Here is an 11,971-nt window from a genome sequence, read left to right on the forward strand (position 1 = left end):
CCAGCCATTTTACCCAGACAGAAAACCTCCTTACTGTGCTTCTACTTTTACATCTTGTCCCAGAAGTGCCTCACTTATTTTGGCCGACACAAGGTTACTGTGAACATGTATTCTTACCTAGTAGAAAGTGTAGTGTAATGTTGGTCTCGGTATTTACAGGTCGGTATCAAACCAGGCCAGTTGGTTGGAGTCGCCAGGGGGCAGGCCCTCTATCAGTTCCTGGGCGTGTCCCAGGTCAGGCAGCCCCTCTACTGGGGGGTAGTCCTGGACAGGGTGGTGGACCCCACCCAAATCATGGTCCATCATGGGCTCCATACCCATTGAGTCCCCTCCGTAACCCCCCGAATGGAAGGAACGGTAGCTTGGGTCTGGGGGAGGAAGTAGTAAATGGAGGAGAGGCAGGGGAAGCAGAGCAGTTGTTAGAAGCATGTTATCAAACCAAGCTTTTCACACAGTAGTATGATCATTCAAACAACACTACACACTGATGGTTTTGTCTGCTGGAGGATGGACAGAGGGCTCAGCTCAAACTACAGCTGTGACGGACTTTGAACTGAAGCTAAACTTGTGGCTTATTTTCCTTTGGTTCCACCAACAGAAATCCATCTGCTGTGGACAGTGTGATCTCCAACACATCTACCACCTTCAAGCTTTTGTTTTCATTGGGCTGGCCCAGAGCCAATTAAAGCAGTTAGTGCAGGAGAAATGGAGAGCTGAGCAAATTAAAACAAACAGCCAACCCTCGCCCCTTTGCCTACTGATCAGTACACCAGTCCAAGGTCCTGGGGCATTGCATTTCTTAGATCCACCGGACAGACAGCAGGAATCAAATCAATCTCCATCCTTAACTTGAAAGCATTATTGCCATTCACCACTGTGTCAAGTTGCCTGTGTATCATGACCTTAAACAGTAATAAGGATGGTTTAAGCTCAGTCATGGGACTGTCACAATATTGGGTTTTTGAGAGCCAGCTTAGGGCCATGGGTTTAGAGGAACTACTAACAGAATCACCCAGGCCAGAGAAAGGGATGACTGTATGCCCAGTTAGTAAAAGCCACTCAAATGTTTTTTGATGCAGACTGCTCTGGTTATTTGACATCCCTGTGGCCTCCTGTGTTCCTCCCAGCCTGCCAGAGGTGAAGTGGCGACTTACCTTCCTGTCTGTAGCCCAGAGGCTCTCCCTGAGCTCCAATGTCCAAACCCAGGTCTCCAGTCTGCAGAGCAATACACAGACAAGGATGAGCTGGGTGGCAGCAGTGTCAATAAGACCACAGCGAGTTATTACGCCAGTTATGCATCTGTCTGTTGTGTACAAATATACTGCTGGGCAATTTGAAAACCGCTGATTTTGAGTGCCTCATACCTCGTTCCAGGCCATCGGTTCTGTCCTGAAGAGCGAGCTGGTGAGTTCTACAGAGAGGCGTTTCTTGTAGTCTTGGGGTTTGTCCTCTGACATACGGAACAAAACTGCTGCAGCGTATGTGGCTGAGAGAAGATAGAGGGTTCACAGTCAAAATGCAACTTAGTCCAAAAAAAGCAATGCAACAGCTATCACAGAAGACACAATTAAGAGGCCAGGTATTGACATGAATACAGTAACATAAATGTTGCTTCACTCGTCTACATCAATAAAGTCCATGGAAGACTACAAATTCCCAGACTGCATCTGAACATTGCATAGCTAAGGAGATGCCCTTGTAAATGAGTTTTTGTCAACATACCGACTCCTTCGTTGCGGCTATGCAACAGCTCTGTGAGTGGAGCGGTTGCTCCCTCAGCCTCGATGGCCTCTGCAGCCTCCTTATCCTGGGCCAGCTCACACAGGACGCCTGCTGCTACACGCTGGATGTTCTCAATGGGAGAATACAACAGCTGCACACACAAATGTAGAGAAATAAATCTCAGCTTTCACAGTATTCACATTTGATCTGAAAGGACGTAACAAGCAGATATTCATCGAGTGTAATGACACACACCAGGTGGTTAAATACATGCACTACATGCACTTGTGAGTAGGTAGGTTTATAAAAACTAATGTGACAAAATGACTGACATTTTTCATCTCTATGGTCCCTAATCAATCTAAAATGATGCCTAAAACTATTTACAGTTCAGGCCAAAATAATTAGCCCCCTTGTGAAATTATACAAAAATATTTCTCCACAGAAATGACCATTAACATAAAGTGTTTATAGTATGTGTTTTTAACTTAAGACAAAATGTCCACTAAGTTTGATTAGGATATTTTATTGATGCACTGAGTTTGAACAAGAAATAGCAAAAATGAGAAATCCAAAATGATTAGCCCCCAGGCCATTAATAGTCAAACTGACAACCTCGTAGAGTAGTTTTTAACTAGGTTGGCACAGGTCTCCTGTAGGATTTTCCATTGAAAATTGTTCCAGCTGATCCAAATTGCGTGGTTTTCGAGCATGGACAGTCACTTTGAGCACCCACCACAGATTCTCATTCGTATTGAGGCCTGGGCTCTCCAAGGTCCCTTTAGGACCTTGGTTTTGGTATCTTTCAGGAGCTGTTGACCAATTTCGATGTATGCTTTGGTCATTGTCTTGTTGGAAGACCCAGCAACGACCTAAGGATAGACTACAAGCCTGTTTCTGCATATTTTCCCTCAATTTCAACATCATTTTTTTTTTTCCATGATGCCATGCACCAGGGCTCCCTGTGCCTGAGGCTGCAAAACAGCCCCACAGCATGGTGTTCCCACCACATTTAACTGTGGGAACTGTGTTCTTAGGGTTGAAGGCCTCTCCCTTTCTTCGCCAAACATAAGCAACATCCATGTGCCCAAACAGTTCAAGTTTAGTCTCATCAGACCAAAGCGCAGACTTCCAAAACTCATCTTTACCTTTCAAATGTTCAAGGGCAAACCTGAGTCTGGCTGTGATGTGCCGCTCTTTCAGTAAAGGGGTTCTTCTGGGACGATGGCCCTGAAGCCTACCATGATGAAGAGTCCTCACAACTGTGTTCCTTGAAACATTAACTCCAGAAGAGGCCGGGTCAGCAACAATCATCTTGGCAGAAGTCCAGGGCTTCTTGCTGACATCTAACTATTTTCCTCTCCAGAGTTCTTGAATTCTGGCGCTTACGATCACGCCGAGGTTTGTTTCTTACAGAATTTGTCTCCCATTAGTTGGCGATGAGGCAACATGGCAGGGAAATGGCAGTATAGCCTTCACCCTTATCATGACCCTCCACTATCTTCTTTCTGAGCTCAGGACAGATTTCCTTTGTCTTTGGCATGGTGAGTAAAAGCAGTCTTTTCAGTAGCCTTTAAATGTGTTCAGGTGCCCTGTTCCTTGGAGTCCTTTTATGCTGATCGAACGCTCAGCTGTTGTTAGAAAGCTAACTGATTGCACAAGTGTTTGAAATATGATTGGTTAATTAGGTGTGTTTTGAAAGCAAAAATTCACATGAGGGCTAATTTTTGACCATCCCATTTTTCACTAGATTTGAGGCAATCCAAAAACATTTTCTATTTCACAATGTGCCACAAGCTACTAAATAGCATTGGTGAATGTTTGATTATATCAACTTTTATTAATGCTGCAATCTTAGGAAAGAATTTTAGGAAAAATAATAATAATTGCTGGGGGGCCAATAATTTTGGCCTCAACTGGAATCACACTAGTTTAGTTAGATTGCAACAGGATGACACAAACGCAAGAACAGAGCCTACAACTAACTTACCTGTACAAAGAGTGGAATGGTGTTGAGTCCTCTGATGACTATTCTGTTGTGGACATCTCTGGCAAGGATGTGAAGTGCTCCTGTGCAGCCCTCCACAATCTCCTCCATACGAACTCCCTCCTGATGAACAAACACTTATAGTCAGGTTATAATTGCAGGGACCCCATTGAGGGGAGCAGGCAGTAGTGGTAAATCACAAAAGTACCAAATCTGGCATCAGTAAATTTTATAGGCATTGTGTGGGAGATGTTGAGTTCTGCTAGGTGAAAAGATGGATGGCACCACTGAGCTGCATGTCCCATAAATTATGCCATACTATTGTGTTTGTGTGTGTGCGTGCTCTCACCACAAACTGCTGCTGCGTGCCTCCCATGCTGGTGCGTCTCTGTGTGTCTTGGTGTGCTCTGACCAGCAGCTGAACCAGTCTGGGGATGGCTCCCTGCTCCCTCAGAGGAGCGTGGTTTGCAGGGCACAGAGCCAGGTTACGGATCAGACCAACTGTAGCCTATTAGACAAGGATATTTGCATGTCAATTAAGCCGGTTTTAAGTATCCATTAGTCCCATCTGATAAAGAAGCCACAAGTTGTTTTTAGGTATACATTAGTATTCACAAGTTTAGAATGCATTGTTCCTAGACATTATTATACCTTCCTCCTATAAGACCCTTAATTGATTGAGTTTGTAATTTGGGACTTGTTTTGACTCATATTTATAAGAACAAAACTGTACAAATGCTTGTTTTTTGTGTCCTCACTTCAAAACACTTAAAGATACTGCAGCTTCTATGCTGGACTAGGCCTAAAACCAGATGATTTGCAGATGTGCTATAGGTTTAAGCAACTTCCAGTAGTAACACGTTTCACTCATCAAAACATTTAGTCTTAAGAGACCCGACGCTGTCTACATGGATTAACAGCAAACTCAATTTTCCACAGGAGTATTACTGTGATACTGGTTTTGCCCATTATTTTAGAGTCGAGGACTTGTCCAGGGTAAACTGATTTAATTGTAAACATCACAGTATAAAGCACTTATGTGGATGACTGCTGCTGTCAAGTCCATGTGTGCGTACCTTAATGAGTGGCCAGTGTGATGGCGGATGCAGTAATTTGACGACCACAGGCAGGCCGTAGTGCAGTCTGACAGCATTCTGTGCCATCTCTGCATCCTGGTGCCGAGATGTGAGGTGACGCAGGGCACAAATAGCCGGTTCTGTGATGTCTTCTCTGTCTCCGGCCCGAAGCACTGTGCGAACTAATGCCTCAATACCTCCAACCTAAAGAGGAACAGATGGCATAACAGATTAATGGATACATCAGAGATTCACTTTTACTAGAAATTCACACAGGACACAAACTGGTCAACATATTTAGATGAGAGTATGTGAAACAGTAACTAAGTGTGTACTCACCTGGCAGACCATCATCTTGTTCTTGTAGTTGTTACAAGTCAGGTTAGACAGGATGCCAGCAGCACAGGTCACCACGTTAATGTCGTCACTGCCGAGCAGTTGGACCAGAGTTCCTAGGAGACCCTCCATTCCCTCCTAGAGAGAAAGACAATTGAGGTTAGCATGAAAGGACTAATGGGTACACTGTATCAAGGGCATGGAAAATGCTTGGTGCTATGATGAATTTCAACACCAAAATACATTTTAAAATGAGTTTATCTTTCTTTTTAGAGGCAGATAGGCTCTGAGGTTTGTTAAGTTGATGTCTCACTGAGAAAAAAAACAAAAAAACATTTCTTTTTAATGTTGACACAGTACACAGGGCAGTTCTCATCACCTGTTTGGTGGCAGCATCTGATAAGTTCCTGAGTGTCCAGAGACAGTTCTGGACCAGTCTCTGGCTGGGGTCTGTCAGGTGGAGTCCTAGAGCTTGCATGCCTCCTGGAAAAGAAGGACAAAGATGGGGGGGTACAAATCTTTTTTTAAATTAGCTGAAAGAACCTCACCCATTTACAATATAATGATATTCAAACTCATATTACAATACAAACTTTAGGAGGACAAACATACCAGCTTCTACAATAGCAGGCTTGTTACTGGAGCAGACTGACAGAACTTTGAGAACACGGCTTGTGGTCCACAAGAGCTTCTCGTAAGTGTAAGTCCTCATGATGTTGACCAATGCCTGGGGTCCACCACTAGCCAAGATTATCAACTACAGAAGAGAAAGCGCAAAAAGGGTGTGTTACCAAGTGTAAACACAGTTTTGTCTACTGACCACATACACACCACTCCTACGAACCCCTCACCTTGCTTTCTTGGTTTCCATAGGCCAGTATCTGGAGACAGTCAGTGGTGATGGCCAAGAACTTGACATTTGTCTTGTTGAGCAGAGCCACCATTTTCTGTAGACCCCCAGCTAAACGGACAGCCATCTTAGCTCCTTCCTGGTGCAGAAGGAGGTTGTGGAGGGTGGTAATAGCATAGAACAAGACAGAGTCCACTGGTGAACTGCAGAACAAACAAAGGTTAATTAGATTACTGTCCCATTGGGAAATAACCACAACTAGAATGATTAGATTATGTTTCTCAAAAGGACTTCTCTCCAAATCCTCTGTCTTTCATGAGTTAACAAGCAGTTACACTCTTTTATGTTTCTCTTATCACAACTGATGGGCCACTGTGTCGAAACTCAGCCATTTACCAATAAAAAAACTAAATTGTGCTATGTTGTTGAACAACGGGATTGGAACAAATCTGTTTGTGGCCAAAATAAGGCAATTTCTTTTCTCTCTTTACCACAATGGAAACATCCTGCCTTCCTGTACATCAATACAATATAAACCTAAGATAACACACATTCCAAATAAAGTCCATCCTCCTTTCACATACCCAAGCATTTTAACTAGAGCTGGTATTCCTCCAGACTTGAAAATGGCCAGCAAACCCTCTCTGTGATGGGACAGGTTGTGGAGTGTTCCTGCGGTGCAGCGAGCCGTCTCCACATCGTTTGTGTTCTGCATGGTCCTGACAATGGCAGACACCATCTGAGGAGAGCGCATTATGGCGTGGCGAGAAGCTTCTTTCTTTGAAAGCTGGTGGACCATTACTGCTGCTTTGTTTACCACAACCTGGGAAGAGAGGGGCACAAGTGTTAGGGAATGACTGTAGGGAAAACAAAAAGTTCAGAGCCAATACCGAGCCACAGTTTTCATGGATAACTACCTGGTCCTCATCATTGAGTAGCTTGGTGAGTTCTGGTATGGCTCTGGTTGCCAGCTCAGCGTCATCTTGGTAGTTGATCAGATTGACCACAGCATGTTTGAGCATTTGCGAGGGCTCTGCCAGCCTCTGAACGTTAGTGGGGTTTGCTGCATCATACTGTGTAGAGGGGATCTGCATACCCTCCTCAAGAGTCTCTGGGAACATCGCTGCACGCACCCGCTGGGCACGCGTCATGGCATACTGACCATCTATGTCTAGAAGAAGAACAATCGTTTTGTTATATCTTGGGATTCAAGCTGCCATTTGGGTCATACAAGATTTGATGTGCAGAAAACAGACCTTCCTTAAAAGATAAAACACATTGTAAACACCATGACCTACCTTGTACTTGTTCCTGGGCAAAGTTCTGGTTGAAGCCCTGCTCCCACTCATACATGACCTGGTTGTCAACATCGTCCTCCTCAGGGTTGCCCTTCCCACTAAGGGAGGGAGCAGTTGTGGTGGCCCCTGAATGGATGCCTGAATCCAGGTAAGACTGTTGCTGCCAGTGACTGACTGCTGCCTTACGGTCCGGCTCCATGGCCATGTCAAGCTCCATCAGATCAGCTGGAAAGAAAGAATTAGGAATCGGCATCAAGAGAAGATTAAAAACATTTTAAGAAGTCAATCTAACTATCTTTCTAATCACCATACGCAATTTGTAAATCCACCTTAAATTCTTTTGTAGCATGCAGACAAACGGGTTTGGTCTGCTTTGTCATTTCTAAGTGACATTGTGAAGCTAAAAAGCATCTAAACAGTGTCTGAACAATGATTGCCAAGAAGTAAAATCCCAATTATTAATCCAGTTTCAGATTCATTTCAAACTCATTTTTAGTTTAGAGCCACTACAATGAATTCATTTCTAACCTGCTTCTTAACTTGCATACTTAAATGAAGTTTGATTTACCAATAAAAAGGTCTCTTCAAGCACAAAATTAAATTCTCATGTGCTCTGTATTTCAAATTGAAATCAATAACTAATTCACTTTGCTCTAATGAGAACATGAATCTGCATCAGGAGAAGAGGCAGGTTTGAAATGCTGTAAAGTTGCAAACATATTACGTACTAGTCAGTGACTGAGTGGATAAAACCAAAGCTGGGGAAAGCCAGAAGGTGAAAGAGTTTGAGTGCATGTCTGAACACTATTAACTCACCCTGGGAAGCCATGTTTCTTTCTTGAACCTCGACCGACACAGCTTCCTGATCTGAAAAAGAAAAGCAGTCAGTTAAACAGCCTCAGTGGCATCTCGCCTTCCATCATTCCTTCCCTCTACCTTGCTCACTGCCAGTCCTCGTTCCTTACAGTCAAATATCAGCCATTTCACTTTAACTAAAAGGTAATGGCAAAACCAGAAATTAATAGCAGTGTTGTTTTAAAAGAAAATCATCCAAACAAGTGACGTTCCAATGCAGTCTTTCCTTTCTTGCCTCCTCCCTTTCTTGGATTTCCTCTTCTGCTAAAGCCAGACATGCAAACAGCAGCAGCTCACACACAAAGCCACCATTAAGCGTAGCAGCTAGCAACTATTTAGTTGAGGAAGGACAGGGGAAGTGAAGCTCTGGGTGGGTATGAAAAGAGGCAGGAGGAGGGCATACGCATTCTTGAGCTGGCTTTGAAGCTGAAACCACACTGTGCAGGAAAGTAAACATCGGCAATGGCAGCAGAGAGGTAGAGCGAGCGAGAGGGGATTATTGAAACAGAGGTATTTCCAATTCATACTTAAAGATAAATGTTATGACAGTAATACACAAAAACAGGAAATGGGAAAATGCAGACGAAAATCCTGGCTAAAATGAGACAAATAGGAGCAGTATATTCATAGAGTCAAATCCTTTTGTCAAGCCCTTTCAAAAAGTACATCTGTGGACTAAGATTAATATGACTGGAAGATATACCCCCCTCATTGAATATAGCAACCAAGTTTATGCCTTGTATGCATACATTTCTATTAAAACATACAAGCAAAAATTTCATCGACATGATGTTTTTGCCTGAGGAACTGCAGTACTAATGACTAAAAAGTGTAGAGACTACACAACCTTGTGTCTGCAAGCTATGAATTACAGGTGGAACGGTAATGTATTCGCATTGACAGGAACTATACGGGCGTCACTATTTGGTACATGAATCTACAAACTTGCGTGCAAATTAATTAATGTAAAGCCAAACTAATGTAATGCAGAACTACGGTTAGACATGCGGGGTCTTCAGGGATACTCAATTTGTAGCGTATGTAGACGAGCTCTAGCCGGCGAGTGGTGGCTAAGAGTTAGAGGACCCACCAGCCTCTTTAAGATCGCGAGCTTGGGAAAACTTTTGTTTCCCAGTCAGTTACAGTAGTACTGGCGAGAGAGTGATGGATAAGACTGACAATATAGATTAGTGTTTCGTTTCCAGCGTCAGATGCCTTTTTTTCTCCAAGCAAACTATATTAGCTTTAGCCAGGCAGGGAGCCGGTTTCTGACGTGAAAAATGGCCGGGAGATGTTGTGATAACGTTGCATTAATCCGGTAATTTAGTTTGTCTTTGCAGAGAACAGAGATGCTGTATTTTCACTAGCAGATTGTCTTATTTTGTTCCAGATGGAGTCTGGAGATGATGTGGGGTACTTATTGTTTACATCTTACTTTACACACTTCAGGCTGTTGCAGCTAGCGTAGGGGACAGACTGTATGACACTACGTGGTACCGCCTGAGACATGCACAATAAATAAAAATTGTCTTCTGCCTTTTCCCTCCATTGCTCTGAACCAAACCGTAACTTCTGTGTCCCATTCCACCTCTATTATGAACCATTATTACTATCAACATTAACCAAAAAGGTACCTCTCTCTATTTTGTGGGTTTTTCTGAATTTGTCCCCATTTAAAAGGTAAATGCGTTGAATCCAAATTCTAAGCAGCCCCTTCTTGCGGCAAGTTTTGATGCAACAGGTGCGTGACTGTGCTACTATTGTGAGGTCAGATGTAGACTGCAGCCACTTTGATGTTGGCATCTAAAAGAAATGTAAATAGAATGGCCGAGTTTCTATGTGATCATTCAGAGAGGGGGAAAGTAGGGACATTCTGTCCGATTTTGTATGTTTAATAGAATCAAATGTCATACAGCACCTCTGCCAATTACTTTGGAAAAGTATACTGGGCATGAAACACAGGTTTCTACAAAAGATCAAGTCAGCCAGAGTGCATTAACATTAGCCAATGATGTTCAAGCAATGACATTCAAATGTGAGCTAACTTTAATTTTACATACCAACAGGAGATGCTATAACCCCATCCCTGAAGCTTAGGAGGTCCGGTTTCAGAAATATCAATCTCGGTTAGCTGTCAACAAGCTGTCTAAATATTATGTGATGTGATCACTTTGATTGTTTCTGTGGAGACTAACCTCTGAGCAGCAAAAACCATCTACTTCACATATTGAAGAGTGCTGTTTACTTTTTACCCAGCTAAACCGTTTTGGCCAAAACGTTATTATTGAATCAAATGATAAAGCACTAGAGACAAATGGTCTACAAGCAGAAATGGACATCCAGAAATACACATCAGCCAGGCATACAATGTAGTGGTAAAAGAAATTGAGTCTGGCATGAGTGCCAGTGAATGTGTAGGAGTTTGTAGAGTTAAATGGCTACCGATATGTAAATACACTCAATGATAACTAAACTACTGCCCTGCATTACTTCCCTCCTCTCACACCCACACTACCCCAGCTCAGCTGTGTCATTAAAACAATCTTGTGTCAGGCTCCAAGACTGCTGCTTCAAACCACAAATGCACCAACTCAAATTCACTGTTCACACACACACCATCCTCCCAAGCTTTGCATGCCTGCCCTCACATAACCTAGCCCTGCCCTAATGGGAGCCACATGTCCCATACAAGGTTGCATACAAATCAAACATACAATCAAAGTGCACAGTGGAACCATTTATCATTCACACTGGTAGAAAATATGGGTCTTGACATCTGGCTTTGGATCCTGAGCCAGTGATCGTTTTTTGATGGGCAAACAAGCAAAGTCTGGTCTCCAATTGGGAGACACAAAAGTCACGCTCTGACCAAACTCAAAGTAATTGCAGTATGAGTTCCTTGATATCAGGCTGGCAGCCCAGCCACAAAAATCTGAACGAGAGGTTTCTTTGAAGCCAGATATGAAATCCAATATGTAGAGTTGTGCATTGTCTAGTTAAAAGCCATACAATTGAAACCAGATGACTAATGAGTGACACAACAGTTACTAGAGACAAGCAGTATGTGGAATGAAATGGAGGTATAAAAAGGTGACATGTAGATATTTTAAAGGAATCCATCAAACAGGTAGTTTATCTCCTTGCACACATGCCCCATGAAGAATAGTGTAATCACAGCACTGCTGTCCCAGGTCAACACCCAAATGACAGGCTTACTATTCCAGCATAGAACTGGACGGCCAGGAATGTGTGCTTCGGTCAGTTTCACTGCCCTGAAAATAGGAATGAAAACACGCCATTCATATAGCGAGCCAGAGTTCATTAATGTGTGAACGACAAACCTGATGCAACAGAACATAAAAAAGTGAAACAGCTACAACTATTTCTGAAAAATACATAAAAATAAACCATAAAAAAAATGTCCTGGGAGGGACTTGATTTGTCGCACATACAGGGTAGGATCTTTAACACCATCAGGATTTCCCACATGTGGCTCATGCTACATTGTACAGAGGGCAACTAAATCAAAATTAGGCACAAAGCCAGATGACCCCCAACTATCATGAGAATTTCATTCCAACCGCCCCAAAAAATAAAAGATGTGACCAATAGGTTATTACACATCCATGGCGGCATAGTCTAATATGCCCAAGTATAACCAATTAACTTAACACACCAGAAGCTAGCCAAGCAAGCGTGAAAGAAATCTGTAAGCTAGGGGAAATCTTGCATTTCTAAACACCTTCAAGCAGATAAAAATCTAAATTGTAAATTCAGTAACACCAAAACAAATCCTCAGTTACATCACTAAGTAAACCGATCACAGGAGGTTTGAGAGAAGAAAAAA

General features: G+C 42.9%; 1 protein-coding gene across 2 annotated transcripts in view; it reads right to left on the minus strand.

Moving 5' to 3' along the window:
- ctnnb1 (catenin (cadherin-associated protein), beta 1) overlaps positions 1–11,971 on the minus strand; it is a 15,681-nt gene that overhangs the window by 769 nt on the left and 2,941 nt on the right. The window contains exons 2-16 of one of the 2 annotated variants that reach the window (XM_032518884.1): positions 8,086–8,136; positions 7,270–7,494; positions 6,889–7,142; positions 6,556–6,794; positions 5,973–6,174; positions 5,734–5,878; positions 5,501–5,604; positions 5,125–5,259; positions 4,786–4,989; positions 4,059–4,217; positions 3,713–3,832; positions 1,723–1,873; positions 1,365–1,486; positions 1,155–1,215; positions 118–368 (exon numbers count right to left, since the gene is read on the minus strand). In XM_032518884.1, coding sequence (XP_032374775.1) covers positions 154–368; positions 1,155–1,215; positions 1,365–1,486; positions 1,723–1,873; positions 3,713–3,832; positions 4,059–4,217; positions 4,786–4,989; positions 5,125–5,259; positions 5,501–5,604; positions 5,734–5,878; positions 5,973–6,174; positions 6,556–6,794; positions 6,889–7,142; positions 7,270–7,494; positions 8,086–8,098 — 2,349 coding nt within the window. In that variant the 5' untranslated portion in view covers positions 8,099–8,136 and the 3' untranslated portion in view covers positions 118–153. Of the gene's footprint in view, positions 1–117; positions 369–1,154; positions 1,216–1,364; positions 1,487–1,722; positions 1,874–3,712; positions 3,833–4,058; positions 4,218–4,785; positions 4,990–5,124; positions 5,260–5,500; positions 5,605–5,733; positions 5,879–5,972; positions 6,175–6,555; positions 6,795–6,888; positions 7,143–7,269; positions 7,495–8,085; positions 8,137–11,971 lie in introns of those variants that run through there. The other variant, XM_032518885.1, reaches the window with a different exon arrangement.

Source organism: Etheostoma spectabile, chromosome 6, assembly GCF_008692095.1.
Source record: "Etheostoma spectabile isolate EspeVRDwgs_2016 chromosome 6, UIUC_Espe_1.0, whole genome shotgun sequence".
In the NCBI taxonomy this organism is placed as follows: Eukaryota; Metazoa; Chordata; class Actinopteri; order Perciformes; family Percidae; genus Etheostoma; species Etheostoma spectabile.